Here is a 27,609-nt window from a genome sequence, read left to right as displayed (position 1 = left end):
TACAAATTATATTTTTAAAGACTAATGACATGAAAGCAAGGTGTAATACAAGTAAGACAAGCATATTACAATATGACCCCATTTTGTTTAAAAATGAACACACAGTAAATGCAGAGGAAAAATATACTAAAATGTTAATTATCTGAGGGAATTTTTAAAAATATATATTTTAATTGTTTTTCAAAAATATAGAGGGCATGAGTTCTATAGTAAGAAAACATGAAATAACATATTTTTAATTTACATTCTTTAAAAATTTAAGTGAATAGGTGAGCTCAAATTTCAAGCTTCACACAGAATAAGAGCTTAGTTTGATCCTTTTACACCTATTTTATTGACTCATGGTACCATCAAAACCTTTTAATTTAAAATCTATGCTAAATAATGAATTAACTATTTAAAATTGTTAGATTTGCTGTGGTATTGGAATGTAGTTTGGTTAGATGTGGAATATATCTATTACTCAGAAAGCTATCTGATGGTTTGTTTTTCAAAGTCATGTGCTTTGTAAGAGCATTTCATAAATATTTCTACTTATCAAATCATTTAAAAAATAACACTTGTAATTCTTTTTCCTTTCTAGTTTCCTGCCTGTGATGGTTCACATAATAAACACAATGAATTGACAGGAGATAATGTGGGTCCACTAATACTGAAGAAGAAAGAAGTATAATAGTAATGAATTAGGATTGAACTCAGTTGTGTGCTATAAAAGCTTATAACTATTTTTCCATTCTTTGTGTATAGATCTTTCAATTGGTAGTCTTAATTATTACTGGTTGAATAATTATTTCTGCCAATTTTCTTGCTACACTACTGTTTATATTTGATACTTCGTATATTCAGTCATTTATATAGAAATTAAATTGTGCAATTCTTTCCTTCTGATTTCAAATAATTAATGTATTTACAACAAAACCAACTGATTTTAATTGAGAAAAATATAAGTTTTTGGCAATGGATCCAAAACTGTTTCTTCGAATATCAATATTTTCAATAGAATCTATACTTTAAAATTTCTCCCCTATACTTGTAAATATATTATTTTTCAGTTCTCTTCTGTTTTGATCATTTGAAGTGATTTTTTTTTTTTTTTGGCCTTCCACACTTTTAGATCATTAAGAAAAATATTGTCCTCAAGAATTACTTGAGTTTTCAGAGATAAACCCATTGCTTTCTACAGGTTGTTTAGTAATTATAAGTATCTCAGTTTCAGAGAAGATGTGAACTGGATATAAAAGTTCCAACAAGGAACACTTATTTACCTTATAAAAGTTTCGTTTACTTTACAAAAGGCTTGTTTGTGTCTGTTTACGGATGTTGTGTATGTGTTTGTTGAGCTATTTGACTCAATGACAGGGTGGGGTGGGATGGCAAGAACACTTAAAGCTAAACTCATGAGCTGCAGCAATTTGAAATAAAGTATATCTGAATTCATATTAAAATAAATAGTTCAATGGTCAAAATGACGTTTATATGAACATTTTTCTCTTTATAATAGTGTGAATCAAAACAAAATACAAAAAGTTTACAAAAGAAACTTACTGGAGAATCTTTAAAACCTGTAATTTTTAAGCCTACTATCTATTTAATTTTCATCTTTATTACAGTTTTTATATTAAGCTACTCTTTTGTGTGTCTATTAAAGGTAGAATCCAGTTAGTTCACAATGCCTTCATTATATATGAAGAAGGTACAGGAGGCAGACACATGTAATTATTCTTCTAATCGTAATTAAAGCTAATAGTTATTGGCCACTTATATGTACCAGACCCTGCACTAAGCATGGTACCTGGATTTTTAATTTATTACATGTAATGTCAGCAGGTTCTGTTGTGTAATCTTGACTTTCTCATGACCAACAGCAGGAATTTTAAAATTAGTTAGAAATGTGGGTTTTTTGAGAAATTTTATAAGGTGTATGTCCGAAATGGTTGCTCTTTCCTCTCAACCGTGAGGAGGGGGGCAAGTGTAACATTGCTCATTGCTCTCACTTTGGCTCTGAGTATTTTTTCCTGAGACCCTTTCTTCAACATCCTTAAGGGGCTTCACTGTCCAGTTAACCAGTTACTTTTCCACGGTTGATCACAAGGCTGGGAAAAATCTTCCTCACCGAACATTTGATAGCCTGGTCTGTGGTCATGATGTGCTTTCTTAAAAAAATCATTCACTGCAACTCACAACATGTTTATACATATCCTAATGGTTCCCCTACTTAGATTTCACAGAAGGGAAAATTTCCTAAAAATGTAGAGTCTAAAATGAAATTATTAGCTTTAAATTTTGTCAAAAGCAAGGTGGTATACTCTCAGAATAAATTTTTCTCTCCATATTTTCAATTGTTTAAGTATGTTAAAGAGTTGTATCCAAATATTTTTCCCACCTATGTAAATTTTTCAGACGCTTAGGCTGTGATAGCAAGCTGTTGTTTTAATAGCATTATGCATAATGATTAGTTGTCACTTCCTCATGGAAATACACAGAATTCCGTCTTTTAAAAAATAGACATCTAATAACCAATTGCATCTGAATTAATACAATGGAAGATAGCTCTTGAAATACATATCCTGGGTTTCTAAAACCTTCAAGAAACAGCCCTGTCATTACTGTGTCACATGATTGTTTTGAGGACTGCATCTTACCCAGGGAGCTACTCATTGCCTTACTAAGCAAATGAGCGCCACCATTACATAAATTGGTATCCAAAACTCTTGATGAGGCTTGCGGTATTATTCATTCATATGGGTAATTAAGCAAGTTGTATTATGAAAAACATGTTACAATTCAGCTTTGAATTCGATGCCTCATATGATGATTCATTAAATTGTTTTGTATTTTGTAACCTAATTTGTTAAGTTTATACAAAGCTAAGCCAGCTGCTGATCTATATAGTTCTACCTTATATAGTCTTCCATTAGAAACATGCTATTAGACTCTCTGCAAAGAAAGTTTTACTCTCTCAAAACTACTGTTCAACAGAGTTCTTAAATTATGGTGGATATTTTATTTATTATCTACTAGAAAGACCTAATTGCACTTTATTCATTTAGAATTCAGTTGTGGCAGCATCACCAATCTGGAGAAGACCAGAAGAGATGTTAAGAATACACATGTACCTTATCCAGAGTTGAGTGCCTCAGGTCTGCATCTTCAGAATCTGCTTATTCTTATTTCACACCTGATTGTGAAAACTTTGGTTATTAGATTTCTACTCCTGAACAAACAAGAATCTACAGGGTCTTGCTAGAGGCAGGGAAGGGAACAAAAAAATTAATGTGAATATTAAAAGTATAGCAGCTTGAGACCATTTAATATAGGATCCTGCACATCACTGTTTCTAAGCACATTAACATAATCAAGTTATATAGGTGTTGTTTGATGATGAATTTGAATGAAGTACTATGTGGCAGGGGTCCCCAACCCCTGGGCCACATTATTTTAATATTAAAGGATACTCCATAACATTGGCAATTATATTATGCAATTTTATGAGATGCTCTTGAAGGACATGGAAATATGTTCAAAGAGGCATAGTTATGCCTTTCAGTCAGAGATGACATCACTAACTTGCCTTTGGTTTAAATGCTTGATACTTCATTTACAAAAAGTATATCCGTGACTTTTCTCATAGAGCACTGTTGCCAAGTATATCAGCCACAATGTTAACAAATTCCTAATCTCTATTATAAGATTGTAATTTTCCAAAATAATACAGAAAAGGGGAAGGGTAATAAATTGCGTGTTTACAGAGATGAACCCTGTGCTAGTGAGAAAATAAAACTGTCAAAAAACAATTCACTAAATTTTCAAATTTCTTGGAATTTTCTATTAATATCCATCATGCAGTCCTGCATTTTCACACTAACAACACCCATTGAAAAAATTTAAGAAACTCAAAACTTGGAAGCAAAGTTTTCAATTACATTGAATGCTGCCAAGTAGTAAAATAAGATAGAAAAAGGTCACTTTAAGGGGGGAGGAGGAAAAATAAATAAAATGTTAAATAAAGTGTTAAAACAAACCTTGATAAACACAAGAAGAAAAAACATAGACCAATCTCACATATATGGATGAAAATACTAAATAAAAATGCAGCACTGTAAAAAAGAAACAAAGCTAATATACTATGGAAAAGAGGATTGTCTTCTAGGAATTCAAGAGTTTTGATTTCATTAAATCTATCAACACAATTACATAAATTAATAAAAAAAATATAAATAGATGCTAAAAGGGCTATTGCTAAGATTCAACAGTCATTTGCAATGAAGATTCTTGAGTAAAACAAATGGAAGGAAACTAAACACAATAAAGGTTAGTTATAAAAAGTATAAAAGCATCGAAAATCAAACTTTTTCAATTAAAATCAGGCTGTCATTACTTAATATTAAAGATTATCTTGGAGGATCCAGTGACTGACAAGATAAAAAAATGAAATAATACTAATACAGGAAAATAGAAAACCTTTTGTTGATATGATTATATACCTAGGAAACCATAGAGTTCAGGAAAAACGGGGATTTTAGTAAGATTTTTGGAAACAAAATGAATATACAAGTTTTAATAGCAATAAGCAACTTGAAATGGGAAAATTGTATTCAGAATAGCAAAAGATAAATATAATAATAATAGTAAAATAAATTTATTAAGAGAGGTACAAGACCCATAAGAAAAAAACTACAAATGTTACTAAAAGCAATTGAACGGGATTTAAACACATGAAAAAATACTATTATAAAAATATAAATCTCAAAATTAATATATAAATTTAATGATTCACATTAGAATCAAGAGCATTTTAAAATTGTATTAAATTACCTTATGATTTATATAGAAGAATAGTCAGAAAATTAAAAAAAAAGACTATTGAGAACTTTACTCACCAGATATTAGCACATACTATAAAGCCATTGGAATCATGTCGACTAACATGAGAAAAAATTGCATTAAATAATAAGCAAGATTGATAGAGAATTGAGACTCTAGATACAGATGAAACTTTGATATATGACAATTGTTTAATTTGAAAAGAAAGTAAAATTGGATTTCCAGTTTGCACTAAAGGATATGATATGACACAAAATAATTTTTAAAACTTAAAAAATTTTAAATTAAAAATCTTTTAAGTTTTAAAAATTATTTTAAAATATTTTTTTAAATCACTTTAGAGAGTGAGGGGGATGACATAGGGGAAGAGAAACTAGGAGACTGAAGTCAGGGAAAACGTGGCAAAAATATCAATAATATGTAATAAATGGGGAAATTGCAGTGTGGGTTACAGATGAAGAGTTAACATCTATAACATACTAATGTGTATTATGTAATATATAATGATAATACGTATTGTACATACATGTAAGAATGGACAGTGTTGACACGAGAAACCTGTAGAGAATTTTTTTGAAGTATTTCTTTGAGCCAAACTGATGAAAATGCCGGGAAGCAAGATCTTGAATGCTCTGGAGAATGACAATTTAGCAGTTTCTTTTATACTTTTGAAATTAAGGAGGGAATGTAATAAAGATTATCTGAATGTGGGAGAAAGAAAGGTGGGGATTGGATTACAGAATAGTTAACGAGATTATGTACTTTCTTAAAGGTGGTTATGCTTTCCAAGGGATCTGATAAAGAGGTATTTCAAAGGTATGTGACCGTAGATGCACAAAAACAATGGACAGGGTGGAGATAAACCCTTTATAGGCCTGGGGTGTGACTATCCATCAGGGCCTGAACAGTTAGGTATTTGAGATCAGGTCACTCTGTGAGTTTACTTCTCTTAGGCGTGTTACAGAGCCCTGTTTTCCTCTACAGTGGTGAGAAATATGGATTGTTACAAATTGTTTGGGAAACAATTTGGTAACATTTGCAAAAAAAATATTGTCACAGAAATCCTACAGAAATAAAGTCAGTAAGTATGAATACATGTATTTTTTTACCTATAGGTATTTTTAAGCATTTTATTTTATTATTAATTTCAAGTATACAGTACATTAATTAGTCATTTATATATTTTTATGAAACTATCCCCTGCCCCTGAGTACTCTATCATCCCTCTGGCTCTGCACATGAATATATGCATTTTTTAAATGGCAACATTGATCTTAGTGGAAAATACAAATTAGAGCCATATTGACTCAGTATTTCTATGTAGTATTGATAGACGCAAGATGCACCATGGCATGTTAAATATCATCTCTGTGTGTATGTATGTATAGATACACTCTTATTTCGGGTGGTGTGTGTGTATGTATGCGTGTATGTACATATGTTTGTATATAGTTTTATGAGCATGGGCAAAAATAGGAATATGTTCTAATAAAGATGATATATGTCTATAGAAGGTAGGTGGAATAAAGATGGGAATTTGGATGGAAGAGAGGAGATAAGAAAGAGATGAGAGTAAGCAAACCAAAAGGAAATCAAAATACTAAATTCCATGTATGATCGCTCATTTGGAAATTAGATAAACATGTACACAATAAGAACGTTTATAACGTTAATTGGATTTAATAACATGAAAGTCATGGATGACCTTATTGAGAGTAGTTTTAATTCCATGGGAGTACAGAATGAAGTAAAATCTCTCTTAGAGCAGTTTGAATAATATATAAGTAGCAGACGACAATAAAGTGAAACTTTGCCAAAATACCAATGAAAACAAATTTTAAAAAATGAGTATAACCTAATAAACAATGGTGAGAGAAAAAAGGGATAGTCACTACATGTTATGTATATGAGGCAAAGATAGCCTCTGTATATTAGCCCCTGGGGTTGCTTATTTCTTCACAGGAGGCTGCTGAGATGCATTAGCTCAAAATACCACTGGCACCGGACCAAAATGTTACATATCCAGTTGTTTTAAATATAGCCCGAACAAGCAGACTTTTAGCCATATAAAGCTTGCTTGCTTTCCATACTCAGTGAAACTGTCCAAAATCTGTTTGCCACAGATAAAACAAGCCTTGGGCTATAAGGATTCCAAGCTGCTTCTACCCTTTGGAATTGTCTGACCCAAAGCCTCCCTGCCAAGCTGCTGTGTGACATCATACATAAGCCCCCTAGACACAAAAACTCCTTGTCTCCCCTAGGAATTCCCATGCCCTCCTCCCCCTCAGGATGATGGCCCCCATGCCTTAGGCCGCTGGATGGTCTCATGTTGTTAGAGCCTTCTCCAACATATAAACTTGTCAAAGTATCATCCAACTAGAGCTTGTGTGATAGTGCCACCTCGTGGCCATATCTTTTCCTTTGATTAGTCACAAAATGCTCAAACTTAAACCTCTTAGATGACATAAAAATAATAAAAGTAAAAATTCGCCAAGGAGATATACCGATTCTAAAATTATAGATACCTGATAATATATCCCCCAAAGAAATAAAACCAAATTAAGTGATAGTAAAAATTTCATTTAGACAGCAAACTTACAGAGATGAAAAGATCGGTGGTTGCGATTCCATGCTGTTACAAAACGGAAGCAGAGAAGAATGTGCTTGGCACCCATGTGATCTCCTGGGAGATCTCAAGGTAACCTCTTGTTCCATTTTGATGGCTCTATTTAAGTAGACAAGTATAGTAGTCACGATTGAGCACGGCAGCTTACATTCAGTGGAGGAAGAATGGCTCAAGATGTCTCAGGGATGATGATCTGGGTCACTCCACCAGGTAAGTGACTGAGACCAGCAGAGGTGCTAGCTGAGGGTGGGAGGAATGTAGAACACACAGCATGTGGACAGTAGAGGAGGGAGATGCTCAGTTGAGGGTGGAAGACCAGCTGCAGAGCTAAAGGGCTGTAATTCATTCTACTAGTGTTCTTTCATAGATTTCCCCAGCATGAGAAACCACCCAGAATCCTGGAGGAGCTTTTCCTAGATGCAGTGAAATTATACGAAGCAACATATCCAAATGGCACCAGGGGTGAACAGTAGTGCATTCTGTGGTGTGTTGCCCAGATCCCTCTTTCAGAACCGAGGTACTCATTCCCCTGCCAGCTTTGAGTGTTGTCTGTTGAGGGCTCCCAATGAAGTCCCTCTGTAGGAATTGCCCTTAGACAAAAGGAACTGTATACCTCAAATTATCCTCCCTCCTTGAGGGCAGTGCACAACCAATGACTACTTGATTGGAATTTATATTAATTGTTGCCAATAGAATGTTAGGTAATATGTTGTCAGTGAAAGAAAAATAAAACTTGAGATGAGCCGATGATATACAGTGGAGCTGTTGGAGAACTTTTGGTGGGAGGACAGGAAATGATGATGATGCAGTCAGTGAGGCCACTGAAGTTCAAAGAGTTATTTGAGCAGAAAGCAACTGTGAGAGGTGCTTAGTTTGCACTAGGGCAGCAATTTCAGCATGACGGATTACTTGAACTTTCTTAGGGTATTTACAGATTTCCTTTGTTCTTGAAATATGTAAATACTAGGTAGGACATTATATTGTTTTTATTAAATTAACTCTGCAATAAAAAATCATAGGAAAGCTCTGTAGTCAAATCACGTATTTATTAAATCCTTGGTTCTATGTAGTCTTCACATATTTGTACCTTTTAACTTTTCTTTCATGGAAGATAATTCATTAAAAGAAGCAGGCAGGTGATGGCAACTGAACTTTTTAATGATGAAGTTTTATTGCTGTCAAATCCACTTTTATTTTGCTTGGATCATGGCGTGTAAGTACTTTGGGCCCCAGTATGCCAATAATTAGAGCTCCATTTGGAGCTGTGATCAAGATGGCTAAAAATGCTAGGGTCATCACATCCTTCGAATATGGTATCAAGTGGGGTGCTTGGAGTCTTGCTGTTTCTAGAGCCAGAGGACCTAACACAGCCTGCATTTGGGTGGGGTGGTGGGAGAAGATGAGGCATAATGAAAAATGTTAAAGAGTTAAAATATAATAAAAGTAAATGGCCCTGTTAAAAAAAAACAAACAAACAAACTAGTACTAGACAGCTAGAAACCAGGCAAGACTTAAAAGTGCTAAGGAATTTTCACGAGTTACTTATCAATTCTATGTTCTTCCTAGCAAATATATCTGTAGGAAGAGCGAAATAATGACAGATCAGTGTGCAGACATTTGGGGGCTGATTTTCTATTCTATCATTTCAGCTTTCCCCTGTTTCAGTATATGTGTTTTTTGAGTGTTCACATTACTCTCAGAATCTTGAGTTCTAACTGAACCAGCGTTTTGCTTATTTGCCTTTACCATGTACCACTAGGTTCTTGGCTGCAACAGACAACACAAAATACTAAGGTTTCTTATGGTTCATTAGGACTTTGTTGATCATCTTCTCTTTGTTCATCCTACTTGGGAGGCAGTGTGATATAGTAAAACTGACAAGAGGTTTGGAATCTACAAACTGGACACTGAGAGATAGATGATCAAGTCACTTGCCTAAGGTTATAGGCAAGTAACAGGGTATTCAAAACAGGCAGTCTACCCCCATAGACCTGCTTTCTAGCCATGACATATAGAGAATTCCATTGTATGGAAGTTCACAAGCTTTTGTTTGGGAATAACAAAGGACAAAAGAATCTCAGGGAATCAAGACATTGCACTGCCAGGTTAAATAGTTGAACAGTATGTAGCAATACCTTTTTTAGTTGGATAAGAATATCATTGAATTGGGGGCCAAAACTACAAGGTCTCCCATTCATTTATTTATTCATTCATCATACATTCTTGTAGGCATGCAATGCTTATTTATTGTGTACCTCCTGCTTGAGTGATTGTGTTAAGTGCCAGGGAAAAAATAATGAAGAAAAGAAAACCAAAACAGACATGGTTCCTATCCTTCCTGTGTGATCTAGTGGGGGAGATTCAGTCATTCATCAAATAGTCATACAAATTAAATGTATAATTAAAAATACGTGCATTCATGTGTGGTGGAGTGGGTGGCACAGGTAGAAAAGAGATATTTTTAAAAAAGAATCAATGTTTCTCTACTTCAAAATATAACAGTTAGCTCTACAATATTCAGCAAAATGCCCAAATTCCAATTTTCAGATATACTCTTATTTTATATTTAGAAAAATGAAAAAAATGTTTTCTTAAGTTTAAGAAGTATTTGTCATTAAAAGTACTTTTTAATTTCAGAAAAATTACTTTTAAGACAAATTTTAAGATTTTTAAAGAAGATTACATTAATTTTAATGAGTAGTTATGATCAATCAGAACTTTAAAAAATCAATATTAAAATTATTAGTATGACTTAATATGTTCTTACCTGGACTGTAGCTTTGGGCATCCATGCTAGAGCAATAAATATTTTCTCCTTAAAACTAAAACCGGCAAAACACATCATTAAAAATGTAAAAGATATTCGAATCAATATTGTCAAACTCAAGGCAGCAACAGAAATGCCTACAACAGAAAAAAAAACCAAACAAAATATTTGGGAAGAAGTGGTTCTTTATACTTGAGATATGATTTGTAAAAGTGTTGAAAACATTTTTAAGGCTATTGCCTCTTTCTGTCTTTATTTTTTTTTTTTAAGTAAAAATGATAATCATAAAAATAGAAATATGGTTGAGGCCTCTATGTAAAGAGTAAGAGTTATCAAATGGTAGGGGTATCATGAAAAAGAAGCTAGATTGCATTTATTTAATTCTGAGCTAATAAACTCTGGACTTTTACTAGAAATGAAAGTATTCAAAAGGTGCTGACGGTATCTAATATTTCCCCTCAGGGAAGATACAGGACTGCCTTTGGTGATGAAGAGCACACAGGGTAAGGAAGAGCTAATGTACGTTACTGTGTCTACCTGAGTTTCTGAAGGAGGTCCTTGTAGCATTCGAAGACATAGTTTATGTAAAAATAAAATTATTAATACTTTTATTAAATATTTTCAAATCCTGTATGTATGTCTATGTATATAGCCTCTAAAGATTCTTACCAATAGCATCTGATTTAAGAGCTGCAACAGATACTTCTAATCCAACCAAACCAAAAAGAAGAGGCTGAAAAATATTCCATGCGGTTGTAACAATTTTTTGGACTCTAATCTGTAGAAGGGAGTAATACATTTTTAGTTATTGCAGCACATAAAAATAATTGCATTTCAGAAATTTAAAATCTCTCTTAATGGATAAGTGTAAGATGTTTTATTTGTAGGAGAAATGTTAAAACGATAAAAATTAATCGAATTGTTTAATTCTAACACTTAGGTAGAATTTGATTAAATCTACAAAGCTATAAAGTAAAAATATTTGATCATTTTGTCATGGAACAAGTAAGGTCTTTGTTCTGATGGTTCAGCTAGAGGTGTAGCTTTTGTTTGTAAGGAAATGGAACAGAGACAGAGGTACATCATGCCGGATGAGAACAAACTCAAGATTAGGCAAACATTTCGGCTCTCAGAAAGGTGTTGGGAAGACAGTCTCTACTGATAATTATTGTGGAACCCAAACCCATGAAAGGAAATCCTGATGTATCCTATATTAATAGGAAAAAAATTTCTGCTAATCTTGTTAGGACTGTTTTGAAAGCATTCATGTAGAAAACTTCAAAGTTATTTTTTCCTTAAAAGTAAACCGAAAACATATAATAGATTCCTGTTTGGTTGCCAGCAGGCTTCTCTTTCTGGGAACAAATCTCTCCCATGGCTACTTCCCCAGTGATATGCTTACAGCAAAGACCACTGTGGACATAGCAGTGAACTGGATCTTTCCCAGGAGCTTGCATGAAGTGATTTTAGCCTCAGTTTGGGCTTATCATTTTTATAAAACTTTGATATCTTTTATTTGGGGCATAAACTATCTTCATAACTATTCCCCTTATGTCTGGGTTTTCTGATTGCCATTTATAAGAGTAAAGTTTAAAAAAGGAAAAAAGACAAAGAAAAAACATGTTATTCTTCCTTGTTTATAGCGCATTGTTCTCTTTGTTACTTTTAATCTTTAAAGTCTATTTTTTACTGATTTCCTTTATCATATAAAAAGAATTCTAGTAGTTTTCATTTTATTTATCTAATTGTAATTTATTATTAACCCTTTACTGTCTTTCATAATTATGATTTTATTGGAATACTAAACAAAATGCCAGTCTGTTTTTTGGGTACACAACTTTTCAAGCTGATTCTAAAATTTATCTAAGAAAGAATAGGGGCAGGAACAGCCAATATATATTTTTAAAATAAGTACAATGAGATGAATATTCTATGTTAGTTTTGAGACTTAAAACTATGACTTTTGATTTAAAATAGATTTAAAATACAGTGGTATTGGCATAGGAATAGATAAGCAGGATTAAATAGATTCCAGAAATGAACTTAGATATATGTGAAAGTTTAGATCATGTTAAAAGCAACATTTAAAGATCACTGAATGATTAATGGGTTAGTCAACAAATAATTTGGCAAAGGTTAATTATCTAATTTATATCCACATATATATTTATTATATGTATGTATATATGTACGTCTATGAATACATATATATAAACACACATACATACACATCCCTATCTCAAAGCATTCATAAAAATAAATTCCAGATGGATTATAGAACTAAACATAAAAACAAAGCAAAAAACACACCGAAGTATTAGCTGATAATACAGAGGATATTATAATGTTTATAATCTTATAATCTTGACTGAAGAAATCCTTCTGAAACAAGATACTGAATCAAAACCAAAAAAGAAAAACTGACAGGTTTGACTACAGAAAATTTTACTTCCATGCAAAAGACATCATGAACAAAACTACTATAATTGACTATATTTTCTGTGCTGTATATTACAATACTGTGACTTATTTTATAACTAGAAGTTTGTACTTATTTCCCTACACTTTTTTCATCCATCCCCCTATCCCATTCCCCTCCGATTTGAGAAAATGATTGATTCTGGGAAGAGGGGTTTGATATTTGCGAGTGGTGGGATAAAGGAGTCTTTCACATTTTATTCTATATATGGACTTATTGTATTGTTTTAATCTTTTATGAGCGTGTTTTAATGTATTAACTGTATAACCAAAAATTTAATGAAAGAATAATTAAATCATTAAAAGTTATATAATCGTATTATAGAAAATTTTTTTGAGGGGTGGGGAAAGAAACCTGATTCGATAACTCAAGTCCTGATTGCATTTTAGTATATGTCCAGGTCCTTTTACTAAATACTTTATTTCCTTTAAAGGTTTGTATACTTCCTCGAAGACACAAAATTCTAGAACATTTTCCAACTTGAATGTGGATGTTTCCTAAATGTTCATTATAGATGTAAAAAAAAAAAAAAAAAAAAGGGCAGCAATTTTGTCTTTAAAACATGGTGTATTAAAGATATTCACCTTTTCATTGGACCACTTCTTTCCTCCAATGAAAGACGTCATTAGTGTGCATAACCCTCCAGCTCCGTGCATACCAATACGCTGGCTGCCTAAGACAGCAGAAACACACAAACTCAAAACAAGTAATGCTCTCTTCAATGGAAGATTTCTCTAGAATTAGATAAGTATTTAGAAATTAATTTACATCAAATATATAATACAACATATACATTAGTTATGATTAATTATTGACCTTTGATAACATATATCTATATGTTATATTAAATAATGTCTAACATTTTGACTTTCTTCCTCACCAAATATTTTAGCAGACTGGTACCAAGTGACAAAATTTGTAATTATTAAGTTTCATCTTCTTCCACATCTCTGATACTAATGTCAGTAAAATGGTTATAATATTTTAACTATAAGTGAAAGAAAGGAGACCTATCTAACTTGTAGTTCTGTATAACATACCCAACGAATTCTTAAAAATAAATTTCTAAATATTTCTTTAGTTACAACAGTTGTTACAGGCAAATCAAGATAGAAGTTACAAAAATACAAGATTAATATAGCATATCCTTTAGGGCAGGAAAGGTTCGAGTTTAATATAAGGCAACACTATTAAACTGTTGCCTTAATCAAAGGAAGTGGGCGTGAATGTAACTCAGAAAACATACAGTGGTAGATGGGAATCTATCTCCCTCAAATGTTCAAGGCAAAGCGTGAGGTAAAGAAGATTAGGAAAAACTGTCAGAAGTCAATAGACAACTTAGTGAAGAAAGGGTTAGGTTGAAATGGAGAGGGTACTCCAAATTAAGTACATTTCTCTGATACTCCTTATTTCCCAAATCAGGAAGCAGAGACTTCACATAAGGCCATTGACCTGTATCAATCACAACTGTGCTAGTTTTAAGCAGAGAATAGACATAGAGGCTACTTTGGGGGACAGAGAATTAAGTAGTAAACTTATTATTTCATAGACCTTGTAAAAGTTCAGAAATTTAAAAGAAATATCTAATACTATACTTCTAAAAGTTGATTAATTTTTTTATTTACCTGATCTTTACTTGGAAAATATCGAACAAAAATTCCCAAAAGAATTCCTACCAGCACACCAATAAATACATCACGAAGAGAGGTTAGGACATTATTAAGCGTACCTCCTGTAAGGGTACACAATAAGGAAAAAAGTTCATAGAGAAATATTTTTAAATATCCAACACATCAGAAAACAAACCTAGATGATTCATGAAGAAAAGTTATGTATTTGATAGAACGAATAGAAAAAAATGGACCTTTAATATTAACAAATGTGAAAACATGCAGATCTATTCAATAAATTAAGTAGGTATTCTTAATTTAATATATACATTCAACTTATTGAATAAATAGACCAGCAAATAAAGAAGTAACAAGTTACAATGTATTCCCCTTATACACCCAACCTAAAAGACCAGGTGAGATAGAAGAATGAACAGAGATTGACAAAGGAGCACCTCTGGCACCTAGCACATGGCTGGTAGGTAATGTTTCTTCTCTGATGTACTATTATGACAAAAAAAAAAAACAATTTAAACATAAAAAAGAATAATTTAACAACAAAAATATAAAGAAAACACATATTCCAGGGTCAATCCTGGGTCTATTCAAGGGTCAATTGAGCTTCCAATGTATTTTATGTATCCATATCTGTAATTTATTATAAAAAATTTAAAAAATTATTCTGAGTCACAAAAAAGTTTAGTTATGCTTTATGTGTTTAGCTCGATAAAGGGTGTGTGTGTGTATTTAGAAATATTTTTCCATGAAAAATAATAAAAATAGAGGGGGACAATATTAAGATGGTGGAATAGAAAGTACCCGAATCTCAATCCAACTTAACAGTGATATACAGTCCAAAAGCCTTTATGAAACTCCACAAACCAATTAAGTTGCAGCAAGAGAAAAGCAACTCATCATGTATAAGGGAGATCCCATAAGATTATTAGGATTTCACAGTAGAAACCTATACAGGTCAGAAAAGGGTGAGATGATATATTTGAAGTGTTGAAAGAAAAAACTGCCAACCAAGAATACTATATTTCATAAAACTGCCTTCAAAATGAAAGCTAAATTAAGACTTCCTCAGATAAATAAAAGCTAAGGGAGTTCATTACCACTAGACCTGCCTTACAAAAGAAAAGTTAAAGGGAATCGCTCAAGTGGAAATAAAAGGACACTAGACAGCAACACAAAAACATACAAATATAAACCTTCGGTAAAGGTAAATATATAGATGAATTAAGAATTCTGTAATACAGTAATGGTGGTGAGTAAGTCACTTTTCCTTTTGTTGTAGATAAAAGCATAAAAATAACTATAAACCATGTTAACAGATGGATGAAAATTGAGATATTAACATAAAGTGGGGAGGGTGAGATGTGAAGAAGTAGAGTTTTTGTATGCAATTGAAGTTGTTTTCACTTTAAAATAGATTGTTATAACTATAAGGATGGAAAAAGATATTCCATGAAAATGGTAACCAAAAGAGAGCAAGGGGTGGTCATACTTAAGACAAAATCTGTCAAAAGAGATACAGAAGTGCATTTTATAATGATAAAAGGGCCAACTGACTTGGAAGATAAGATTAGACCTCGACATCTACCATATTCCAAAATATATGTATATTAAAGATCCAATGTATAAATTAAACCTTAAGAAAGTCCTTAAAATTTTAAGTGACAGTTTACATAGTCATGTGATCAAAGAGATTTTTTCTAAGCATGTGCCTGCTTGGTTTTTCGCTTTATCTGTCTTCCTCAAATTAGGTTTGGCCTCTTGTACCATGTTTCCATAGCATCCTATACTATGCAATATTCATCACATTTGCAATTATTTCTTTAATATAAATTCCTTGAGAACACGGGCTACATGGTCTTTTCTATCTGCTGTGTTGGGAGAACGATACTTAAAAGTATGAGTCTAGGGTCAGACTGCCAGGTTTGTATCTTGATTCCCCTATTTATTGAATCTGTGACTCTGAGCAAGTAACTTAACCTCTGTTTCTCAGTTTCCTTATCTGTAAAATGAGTACAGTACTATTGTGACTACTAAATGAATGGAAACATCTATGGCACTAGAGCAAGTACCAAGCAATTACTTAATAAAAGCTAATATTGTTGGTCATTGTTTATCCTCAGTGTTTGTCACAGTAGCTGGTACAATGGAAGAGGAGCACAAAAATGTTTTCTGAAACAATGACTGATAACAGTCAAAAGTCAAATTAAAAGTGGGGAAAACTAAAGAATATAAATACAGGGTTATTATTCTCAATTTTATGAAAAATCTTGACAAATCAAAAAGAATAAAAGATGAACACACCTATAAGATGTAGGCAAAAGATTTCAAGAAAAGTCAATTTATAAAACATACCAAAATATCAATGGTTAACAAACAAACATTTGTTTAACATCACTAACAGTCAAAGTATTTCATTTAAAGAGACCTCATGTTTTATCCATCTAATTAGCAAAAAACAAGATGAGTAATACTTAGTTTTGAAAAAGGAAAAGAGAAAGTGCAGCATGGTAGGACATGATATTGTGGCATTATGTTTCAAAAAGCTTATAACTCTATATACTTTTTAGCTCAACAATTACACTTTTAAGGTTAAGAAAATATTAAATTTAGGTACAATTATTTAGCTATAAGATGTTCAATCAAGTATTATTTTAGTAGTAAATATTGGAGTCAACTTCCGTTTTCAATAAGTTAATTATGATGTAGCCAACTGAATAATATGCAACCATTAAAAATGTCATAGAAATATATTTACTAAAGAGAAACATGTTTATAATATACAATTAAGTACAAAACACTTCGGGTTATAAGAAAGTATGGTCAGTGTTCGATAATTTTAAGAATATTGAGAGCAGAGAGAAAAAGAAGAAGAAGAGAGAAAGAGAATTAGAGCAAGAGTTAGAGCTAGCTAAAGTCTACGTGGATTTACATAAAAGATTCAGAATTATTATTCCTGGAGTACGACTATCGCAGATTTTATTTTTATCTTTCCCTATTTTCCTTCTTTTTTTATTTGTATCTTATGATTTTAAGAGAAATATATATATTACTTTTCAACTTAAAAATATTTTGGTGCCTCAAAAATACAGAAGATTGAATATCAAATGCTGCAGATAAATAAAGCATTACTCAATGTGGAAATATTTACTTTCACAGTTTCTTTAGGGTGATGTTCAAGACCAAATATCACCTTGGGATTCAGAATTGGTGCAGGATCTTGTCCCACAACTACCAAAAAGTCACACAGTTGTCTACACTCCACATATTTGCCTTCATAATATAGCAACCAGTTATTTATAATGATGTACCAAAAGGTACGTTTCAAACATATCTATCAAATATATTAGTAGCCCTAATATTGCTGCTTAAAATTTTCTATTGAAAACTAATAAAATTTCAAAGCAACATGAGCAGATAAATGGTAATAATATGGGTTATCAAATTAATCGAAATATATGGTTATTAAAATGAAATCATTTGTGTTAAGTAGTGGTTTCTTAACACACTGAAATTTCCTCCCTGATATACAATGCTCTTTCTATGAAAAATAAGATCTTAAATATATAAAGTCTTGGTTAATAAATGAAGAAAGCCAATAACCTTGCTTAAAGAAATAAGAACAACAACAAAGCTATGAATGATATGGCAGTGATTGTATTTTCTCGTTTACCTGAGGAGAAGACTATACCCAAACATGTGTTGAATCCAGTGATAGCCAGGATGTCATCAAAACTGCTAGCAGCTATTAGCAAGGTTGGAATGCCTTTCTCAATACCATAGCCCCTGTCCTGCAAAAGTAGCATGGAAGGGACGACAACTGCAGGAGAGACAGCACCTAGTACAAAACTGAGAGAAAGACTTTGAAAACCAATTGTAAAGCACTCCTTTAACCAAACGGTGTTTTACATTAAAATTTACAACAAATATATTAACCCTTGCAACAACTTCAAGTGTAAAAATTCTGCTTTTGGGGTAATGTTGTTAAATGATGGTAAAATTACCCTCACCCACCCTCCGGCAACTACCATTCTACTTTCTGTTACCATGATTTTGACTACTCTAGATATATAATTGGAATCATACAGTATTTGTCCTGGCTTATTTCACTCAGCATAATGTCATCGAGTTTCATCCATGTTATAGAATTTGACAGGATTTCCTTCTTTTTTTACAACTGAATAAAATATATGTATGGACATAACATTTTCTTTATCCACTCATCTGTCAATGGATTTTTGATATTTGGGCTGCTTCCATCTTTTGGCTATTGAGAATAATGCTGCAATAAACATGGGTATGCAAATATCTCTTTGAAATTCTGCTTTCAATTCTTTTGGATAAATACCTAGAAGTGGTATTACTGATTTTATGGTAGTTCTATTTTTGTTTTTTTGAGGAACCTCCAAACTGTTTTCCATATTTTATTCTCAACAGCAGTGCACAAAGGTTCCAATTTCTTCACATGTGTCAACTATGTTTATTATTATTATTATTTTTTTGATAGTGACTATCCTAATGGGCATAAAGTGATATCCATAGTGGTTTTAATTTGCATTTCTCTAATGATTACAGATGTTGAGCACTTTCTTAAGCTTGTTGGCTATTTGTATAGCTTCTTTGGGGAAATGTCTATTCAAGTCCTTTGCCATTATTTAGTCGTTTTTGTTTTTGTTTTTTATTGTTGAGTTGTAGGAATTCTTTATATGTTCTGAATATTGATCTCCTTTCAGATATATGTTTTGCAATTATTTTCTCCCATTCTGTGTTGCCTTTCGACTTTGTGTTTCCTTTGCTGTGCAGAAGTTTTCAAGTTTTATGTAGTCCCATCTATCAATTTTTGCTTTTGTTGCCTGTGTTTTCAGTGCCATATCCAAGAAATCACTGCTAAATTCAATGTCATGAAGCTTATATATGTGCTTTGCAAGACATAGTATTCTTGGTTGGCAGTTCCCGCCACCCCACCCCACCCCCGCCCCCAGCATTTTGAATATATTATCCCAGTCTATGCTGGTCTGCAAGGTTTCTGCTGAGAAATCCAACTATTATCTTATGGAAACTCTTTTTTTTTTTTTTTATCTTGATGCTTTCAAGATTCTGTGATTCTTGACAGCTTGAGTATACTGTGATTCAGTGTAGGTGTCTTTGGTTTATTCTAATGGGAGTTCTTAGAACATCTTGAATTTGTATGTCCATTTCCTTTCTTAAATTGGTAAGTTTTGGGGCATTATTTCTTCAAATAGATTTTATGAGCATTTATCTCTCTTCTACTCCTAGAACTCCCATAATGTGTACTTTGGTCCATTTAAGAGTATCCCATAAGTCCCTTAGGATCTCTTCACTTTTTTTTGTTTTTCTTTTTGCTCCTCTGACTCGATTTCAAATGATCTGCATTAAGATTAATGGATTCTTTCTTCTGATTGATACAGCCTGTTATTGATCCCTTCTAGTCATTTTTTTTCAATTTCGTTATTGTATACTACAGCTCAAGAATTCATTTTTTTTTTTTTGTAGATTCTATATCTTTGTTGGTATTTTCATTTTGTTCATCCATCATTTTCCTGATTTCTTTTAGATGTCTGTGTTCTCTTTTAGCTCATTGAGCATTTTTATGATAGTTACTTTGAATTGTTTGGTATTTCATGCATTTTCATTTGTTTAGAGTTAGTTCCTGGAGTTTTATTTGTTCCTTTGATTGAGCCATGATTCCCTGTTTCTTTGTATGCCTTGTAATTTTTTGCTGAAATTTGCATATTCAAAGAAACAGCGACCTCTCCAGTCTTTACAGACAGTTTTCTCTAGGGAAAGACCTTAACCAATCAGCCAGCTCGAGATTCTGGGGGCTTCTCAAACCTTTCTGTATGTGTCTTCTCTGGGTTGGGAGTGTTACCTCCAGCTGAAGAGTTTTGCCTTTTTCTACTCTGGAGCATCCCCAGGTGTCTATCTGCAGTAGTGCAATAGCTCTGGAGCTATAGCAACTCACATGACTTGCGTTTGTTTTCAGCATAACTCAGGCATCTAAAGTGTGCCAGTCTCTCTTCTGTCAGCAATATGAGTCAGCTGAAATAGAAATCAGTCCTTTGAGCAGCCCCTTGAAAAGCCAGAATGTAGGACACATGTTCCGTGTTTTTCTTTCCTTCCTGAGAGAGAAACCACAAGTTAAGAGTTTTCTCTCGATTGCCCCTTGTTGTTCAGGGAGAGGAATGGAATATGATGGGTAAGCACAATGTAATGTACTTTGTATAGCAAGAAGTTATTGTAAAAAAATCAGAAAAACAAGCTTCCAAACAGAATCAGAAAATAGATTAGATTAGGTTACCTAAAAAATTAAAAATTAATTTGACAAGAGGTTTCTCATGGGCAAAATTAAAGCAAAGAGATAACAATGATATCTTTAAAATGTGAAGGAAATAACTTTGAATTTGAAATTCAATACTAAGCCATACAAAAATAATTTTCAGACATCAAGGGTGTGGTTTATCATTCATTGATCAATTTTCAAAGAACTAGAAGAACAACTCATCGGGGAAAAAAAATTTGTATGAGAAAAGATCTAAAATAAAAGACAGGAAACATGGAGGAGTGAGAGATGTCCTCAGGTCTCACCTTTTGAAATAATAATAAGCTGAACATCAAAAACTCAACAAAAAACACCCAATCTGCACACCAACACATCTGAGTGTGTGATCTGTGCATAAGAGTTACCACAAGTCGGAACCCCAGATGTCGGGAGATGGACTGGGAGAAACAAAGAAGCTGCCTCTTGGAGCTGCCAGAGCTCCCTGTAGGAGTAGGGGGAAGAAAGAAGGAGCGGCGAGTTCCCTGAACAACCCTGCCTGGGAGAGCTGTGAGCTTCCTGTGGCCAGCTGGCGGCAGTGCCCAGCCATCAGGGCAGAAGGCAGAGAAGCAGGATGGCAGAAAAACAACAGTTGATTTTTAGTGGTCCCGGTTGCAAAATCGAGGCTGAGCCACAGCCCCCAACTCCCATCCCAGAGGGCCCTTCCTCCTATACTCTGTGAGACCGATCAACACGGAGACCCAGGGGAATCTGAGCAAATGCTGCCGAGACTGTTGCTGACACTGACAGGGACTGAAACTGAAGGTAGTGAGCGTGATCAAATATCTACGAGAAAATAAAAATGGCATTATTAACCTTTATATAAAGCAGGGATCCAAGTGGCTTTGATGCCACCTACTGGAAACCAAAAGAAAAGCACTCTCTTTGCAGTAGGCTAAAGAGAGACCTTTATATAATAAATCTTCTTTCTGGAAAAACAGCAGAATACACTTCCATTAATGCCTACGCAGAGAGATAGTCCATTAAATACCATGAATAACCAAGGTGATAAGGCATTTCAGAAAGAAAGAAAAATCTCCAGAAAATAAGCTTACAGACATAGAAATATGCAACTTAAATGACAGAGAATTCAGGATGGTACTTCTGAAAAAACTCAGTGAGTTCCAAAGCAAGTCATAGCAACAATTTCAGGAATTGAAAAAACAACTAGATGAGCAGAGCAAGGAGACTGAAACACTCAGAAAGAAAAGAATAGATCTTCTGGAGATAAAAAAACACACTGCAAAAGTTGAAAAATGAAATAGCAAGCCTGAGAAATAAGAGTTGACCAAATGGAGGAAAGGATAAGTGATATCAAAGACAGAAATCTAGAAATAAATCAGAAGGAAGAAGAAAGAAACCGAAGACCGAAAAATAATGAAAGAGAAATATAAGAACTTGCTGATACCATCAGGAGAGGAAACATAAGAATAATGGGCATTATTGAAGGCAAGGAAAAGAAGCAGGGACTAGAGAGCATTTTTAGACAAATAGTGGATGAGAATTTCCCAAATGTAAGAAATGAGCTGGAGCTTGGAATTCAAGAAGTCAACAGAACATCTCATTATCTCAACTCAAAAAGACCTTCACCAAGACACACTGTATTAAAGTTATCAAAATCAACAATGATAGAATTATCAGGGTAACCAGGGAGAAAAAACTGGTAACTTATAGAAGAAAACCCATTATATTATCGTCAGACTTCTCAATGCAGACCTTACAAGCTAGAAAGGAATGGAATCAAATATTTAAACTATTAAGTGAAAGGAACTACCAGTCTAAAATAATGTATCTAGCTAAGCTCTCCTTTAGATTTGAAAGAGAAATTAAGACCTTTCCAGATATACAAAAATTGAGGGAAAGCTCTACCATGAGGCCTGCACTACAGGAAATACTGAAAAGGGTCAGCTCACCTAAAACGAAATGAAAAAAGAAATACATAATTAAAAGTAAAATGACTATCAGGCAAAAGGAAACAGAGGAGTGTAATCCTTACTAAGAACAGGGCATTATAACCTTAAATAATAAGAATTGCTATAGCAAGATAGTAATGAAAATTCAACATACATAGGAACAAATTGAGATAACGATGATTTAAAAAGGGAGGATTCAAAGATCCAAATTCACAAAGAGGAATGGAGATATGGCACACACAGAAGAAAATGGATGACTGTATATATATAACTATCCTTTTCATATTCTAATGGTAATCACACACCAAAGATTCAGAACTAAAGTATATAACATAAAACAAGAAGAACCAGAGGGAAAAACCACAAAACCCAACCAAAATAAAGAAAACAGAAACACAAGAACAAGGAAGCAATGGAAATACTGAGCTACCAGAAAGCAAAAGATAAAATGGCTATAAGAAGACCTCATATTTCAATAATCACCCTAAATGTAAATGGACTGAACTCACCAATAAAAAGGCACAGAGTTGCAGAATGGATCAAAAAGCAAATCCCAACCATATGCTGCCTCCAGGAGACACATCTCAGCTCTAAAGACAAACACAGACTCAAAGTGAAAGGGTGGAAAATGATATTCCAAGCAAACGGCATTCGGAGAAAAGCGGGAGTAGTGGTACTAATATAAGATGACACAGACTTCAGAATAAAAAAGGTAAAGAATGATTCTGAGGGACACTTCATAATGAATCACGCACCAAGAAGATATACCACATATTAATATCTATGCTCCCAATCAGGGAGCCCCGAAATATGTAAAGCAATTAGTAACAGAACTAAAGGGAGAAACAGACCAAAACACTATCGTAGTAGGGGACCTAAATACCCCACTGTTGGATATTGACATAGCATCCAAACAGAAAATCAATAAGGAAATAACATCCTTAAATGACACATCAGACCAACTGGACATAACTGACATTTACAGAGCCTTCCATCCCCAAACAGCTGCTTACACATTCTTCTCTAGTGCACATGGAACATTCTCAAGAATTGACCACATACTGGGACACAGAGATAGCCTCAATTAATATAAGAGTTGAAATCATACCAACTATATTCTCTGATCATAATGCTTTGAAACTAGAGGTCAACTGCAGAAAGAAAGCAGGAAGAACCACAAATACATGGAAATTAAAAAACATGCTACTGAAGAATAACTGGATCAGAGAAGAAATAAAAAGAGAGATCAAGAGATACATAGAAATGAATGATAATAATAGTACAACATTTTAAAACTGTTGGGACATGGCAAAAGTGGTCATAAGAGAAAAGGTCATATCATCACAGGTCTGTCTCCAAAAACAAGAATGAGCCCAAATAAACAACCTAACACTTCATCTTAAAAAAAACTAGAAAAGGAAGAACAAATGAAGCCTAAAGTCAGAAAAAAGAAATCATCAAAATTAGAGCAGAAATCAATGAAAGTGAAAACAAAAAAATAACAATAGAAAAATAAACACAACAAAGAGTTGGTTCTTTGAGAAGATTAGTAAAATTGACAACCCTCTAGCTAGACTCACTAAAGAAAAAAGAGAAAAGACACAAACAAGCAAAATCAGGGATGAAAGAGGGGAAATTATGACTGACATCACAGAAATACAAAGGATCATACAAGAATACATAAAGAGAAGTATATAACACCAAATTTAATAACCTAGAAGAAATGGACTAGTACTTAGAAAAATACAATCTTCCTAGACTGAATCAAGAACTGGAAAATCTAAATAGATTTTTTTTTCCAATCAATAATATGGAAATTGAAACAATCATCAAACACCTACCAAAAAGTAAAAAATCCAGGACCAGATGGCTTCAGCACAGTTAATTCTAACAAATATTCAAAGAAGATTTAATACCTATTCTCCTCAAACTCTTCCAAAAAATCAAAGAGGAGGCAATACTTCCTAACTCATTTTATGAGGCCAATATTACTTTGATACCAAAACCTGGTAAAGATAATGTAAAAAAAGAAAACTACAGGCCAATATCTCTCATAAACACAGATGCAAAAATCCTAAATAAGATACTAGTGAACCAAATACAGCAACACATTAAAAAGATTATACACCACGATCAAGTTGGCTTCATCCCAGGGGCACAGAGATGGTTCAACATACATAAATTGATTAATGTGATACACCACATAAACAAATTAAAAAATAAGAATCATGATCATATCAACAAATGCAGAAAAAGCCTTTGACAAGATACAGCATCCATTTATGATCAAAACACTTAACAAAATTGGTATAGAAGGAAAGTACTTCAACATAATAAAGGACATATATGACAGACCCTCAGCCAACATTATATTTAATGGCAAAAAACTAAAAACCTTCCCTCTAAGATCAAGAACAAGGCAAGGCTGTTCACTATTGCTACTGTTATTCAATGTAATATCAGAGGTCCTAATGAGTGCAATCAGATAAGAAAAAGATATAAAAGGCATCCAAATAGGAAACGAAGAAGTCAGATGGTCACTATTTGAGGATGACATGATTCTCTGTATTGAAAACCCTAAAGACTCCACAAGAACACTACTGGAAACAATAAGCAAATACAATAAAGTTCTGGATACAAAATCAATGTTTGAAAATCCATAGCGTTCCTATTCTCTAATAATGAAGTGTCAAAAAAAAAAAAAGTAAAAAAAAATAATTCCTTTTGCAACTACATCAAAAAAATAAAATAAAATACCTAGGAATAAGTTTAACAAAACATGTGAAAGACCTAAATAATGAAAACCACAAGACCCTATTAAAATAAACCAAAGAAGATACAAAGAAATGGAAAGATATTCCGTGTTCTTCGACTGGAAGAATCAACATAGTTAAAATGACCGTATTACCTAGAGCATTCTACAGTTTTAATGCAGTCCTCATCAAAATCTCATCGGCATTTTTTAAAGAAATAGAACAAAAAAATCATCAGAACTGTATGGAAGCACAAAAGACCCCGAATTGTCAAAGCCATCCTGAGAAAAAAGAATGAGGCTAGAGGCATCACTCTGTCCTACTTCAAATTATACTACAAAGCAACAGTAATCAAAATGGCATGGTATTGGCAGAAAAACAGACACATGGACCAGTGGAACAGAACTGAGAGCCTAGAAATAAATCCATATCTATATGGGCAAATAATTTTTGACCAAAAAAGCCAAAAACATACAGTGGAGAAAGGAAAGCCTCTTCAATAAATGGTGCTGGGAAATTTGGAAAGCTACCTGAAAAAGAATGAAACTAGACTGTTTTCTATCACCACACACCAAAATTGACTCAAAATGGATGAAGGACCTGAATATAAGACCTGAAACAGTAAAATGCATAGAAGAAAACATAGGGATTAAACTCAAGAATCTTGGATTTAAAGAAGATTTTATGAATTTGACCTCAAAGACAAGGGAGGTAAAACTAAAATAAATGAATGAGACTACATCAAACTAAAGAACTTCTGCTCAGCAAAAGAATTTGTCAACAAAGAAAAGAGACAACCATCCAAATGGTAGAAGATATTCGCAAGCAATGCCTCTGATAATGGTCTAATAGCCAAAATATACAAAGAACTCATATAACTCAATAACAACAAAAAAACAAATGATCCAATCAAAAACTAGGCAGAGGACCTAAACAGACACTTCTCCCTAGAGGACATACAAATGGCCAACAAATATTTGAAAAGATGCTCAACATTGCTAGCTAGTAGGGAAATGCAAATCAAAACCACGATGAAATACCATCTCGCACCTGTTAGAATCCCTATAATCAACAGGACAAGTAATAAGATGTGTTGGAGAGGATGCAGAGAAAAAGGAACCCTCACGCACTGCCCTCATAGTACAGCCACTATGGAAAACATGGTATGGAGTTTCCTCAAAAAACTAGGAATTGGTCTACCATATCATCATACTCTACTGAGTATTTACCCCAAAGCCTTGAAAACCCATACTGAAAAGATATTTGCACACTGATGTTCATAGCAGCATTATTCACAGTGGCTAGTTCATGATAGCAACTGAAGTATCCTTTGATAGATAATTGGCTAAAGAAGCGGTGGTACATATATACAATGGAATATGACTCAGCCATAAGAAGAGATGAAATATTGCCATTTGTGACAACATGGATAGACCTTGAGATAATCATGCTAAGTGAAATAAGCCAGACAGAAAAAATTAAAAATTAAATGATATCACTTATATGTGGGATATAAACCTAAAAGCAACAAATGAGCAGGACACATAAACAGAGACTCATGGACATAGACTATAGACTAATGGTTACCAGAGAGTAGGGGGTAGGGAAGGGGCCGGGAGGTAGATCCCATAAAAAGGGTCAAAAAAAGGAGTTAGGGGGAGGGTGAAGTGGGTAAAGGGGGTCATATATATAGTAGCTGAAGGAAACTGGACTTTGGGTGGTAAACACACAATAGAATATACAGATGTCAAATTATAATGTACACCTGAAAATTATATAATTGTATTAACTAACGTTACCCCAATAAACTTAAATTTTAAAAAGTTAAAAACAACAAAAAAGAAACTTCTGCTCTGGTATTCTCTTCTGTTATGACCTTTTTCTGTTTCCATCTCCACTATCCTTTTAGAGAGACTCCACTAGGGACAAGGATATAGGACAATTTCTCTGAGAAAATTTCTGTCTTATGTGAACAATCCATTTCATCAATGTTTGCTTCCTAGCAGTCAGTAATATAATCAGTTTTTCATACTGTAATGAAAGGAATAATATCTGGGTTTGATTTCCACTTCTATCATTTGTTAGTTGAATAAGCTCAAAAATATTTATGACTCCTTAGAACATCAGTTCACTCATCTATGAAAATGATAATTTCATTTTGCCAGACTGTCCAGAATATTAAATGAAACAATAAGCATATATGAATATTATAGTGCCTGGCATATATCACAGTATTAATATATAGTGGATAATGATATTTTTGTCAATTTTATATCTTCATAATT

At 33.3% G+C, this 27,609-nt stretch overlaps 2 protein-coding genes across 4 annotated transcripts in view; one reads left to right on the top strand and one right to left on the bottom strand.

Moving 5' to 3' along the window:
• Positions 1-1,469, top strand: part of CISD2 (CDGSH iron sulfur domain 2) — a 40,565-nt gene extending 39,096 nt beyond the window's left edge. The window contains exon 3 of the mRNA XM_016159053.2: positions 584-1,469. Within this exon, the coding sequence (XP_016014539.1) occupies positions 584-673 (90 nt within the window). The 3' untranslated portion in view covers positions 674-1,469. The remainder of the gene's footprint in view (positions 1-583) is intronic.
• A 3,969-nt stretch (positions 1,470-5,438) lies between these two features.
• Positions 5,439-27,609, bottom strand: part of LOC107517892 (sodium/hydrogen exchanger 9B1-like) — a 35,791-nt gene continuing 13,620 nt past the window's right edge. For all 3 annotated transcript variants that reach the window (XM_016159046.2, XM_036227652.1, XM_016159048.2), the window contains 6 exons: positions 17,995-18,170; positions 14,322-14,428; positions 13,281-13,430; positions 10,887-10,995; positions 10,218-10,354; positions 5,439-8,821 (listed from right to left, as the gene is read on the bottom strand). In XM_016159046.2, coding sequence (XP_016014532.2) covers positions 8,606-8,821; positions 10,218-10,354; positions 10,887-10,995; positions 13,281-13,430; positions 14,322-14,428; positions 17,995-18,170 — 895 coding nt within the window. In that variant the 3' untranslated portion in view covers positions 5,439-8,605. The remainder of the gene's footprint in view (positions 8,822-10,217; positions 10,355-10,886; positions 10,996-13,280; positions 13,431-14,321; positions 14,429-17,994; positions 18,171-27,609) is intronic.

Source organism: Rousettus aegyptiacus, unplaced genomic scaffold, assembly GCF_014176215.1.
Source record: "Rousettus aegyptiacus isolate mRouAeg1 unplaced genomic scaffold, mRouAeg1.p scaffold_m13_p_10, whole genome shotgun sequence".
Lineage (NCBI taxonomy): Eukaryota > Metazoa > Chordata > Mammalia > Chiroptera > Pteropodidae > Rousettus > Rousettus aegyptiacus.
Note: the sequence above shows the minus strand (reverse complement) of the source record. Positions and strands in the feature narration are given on the sequence as shown.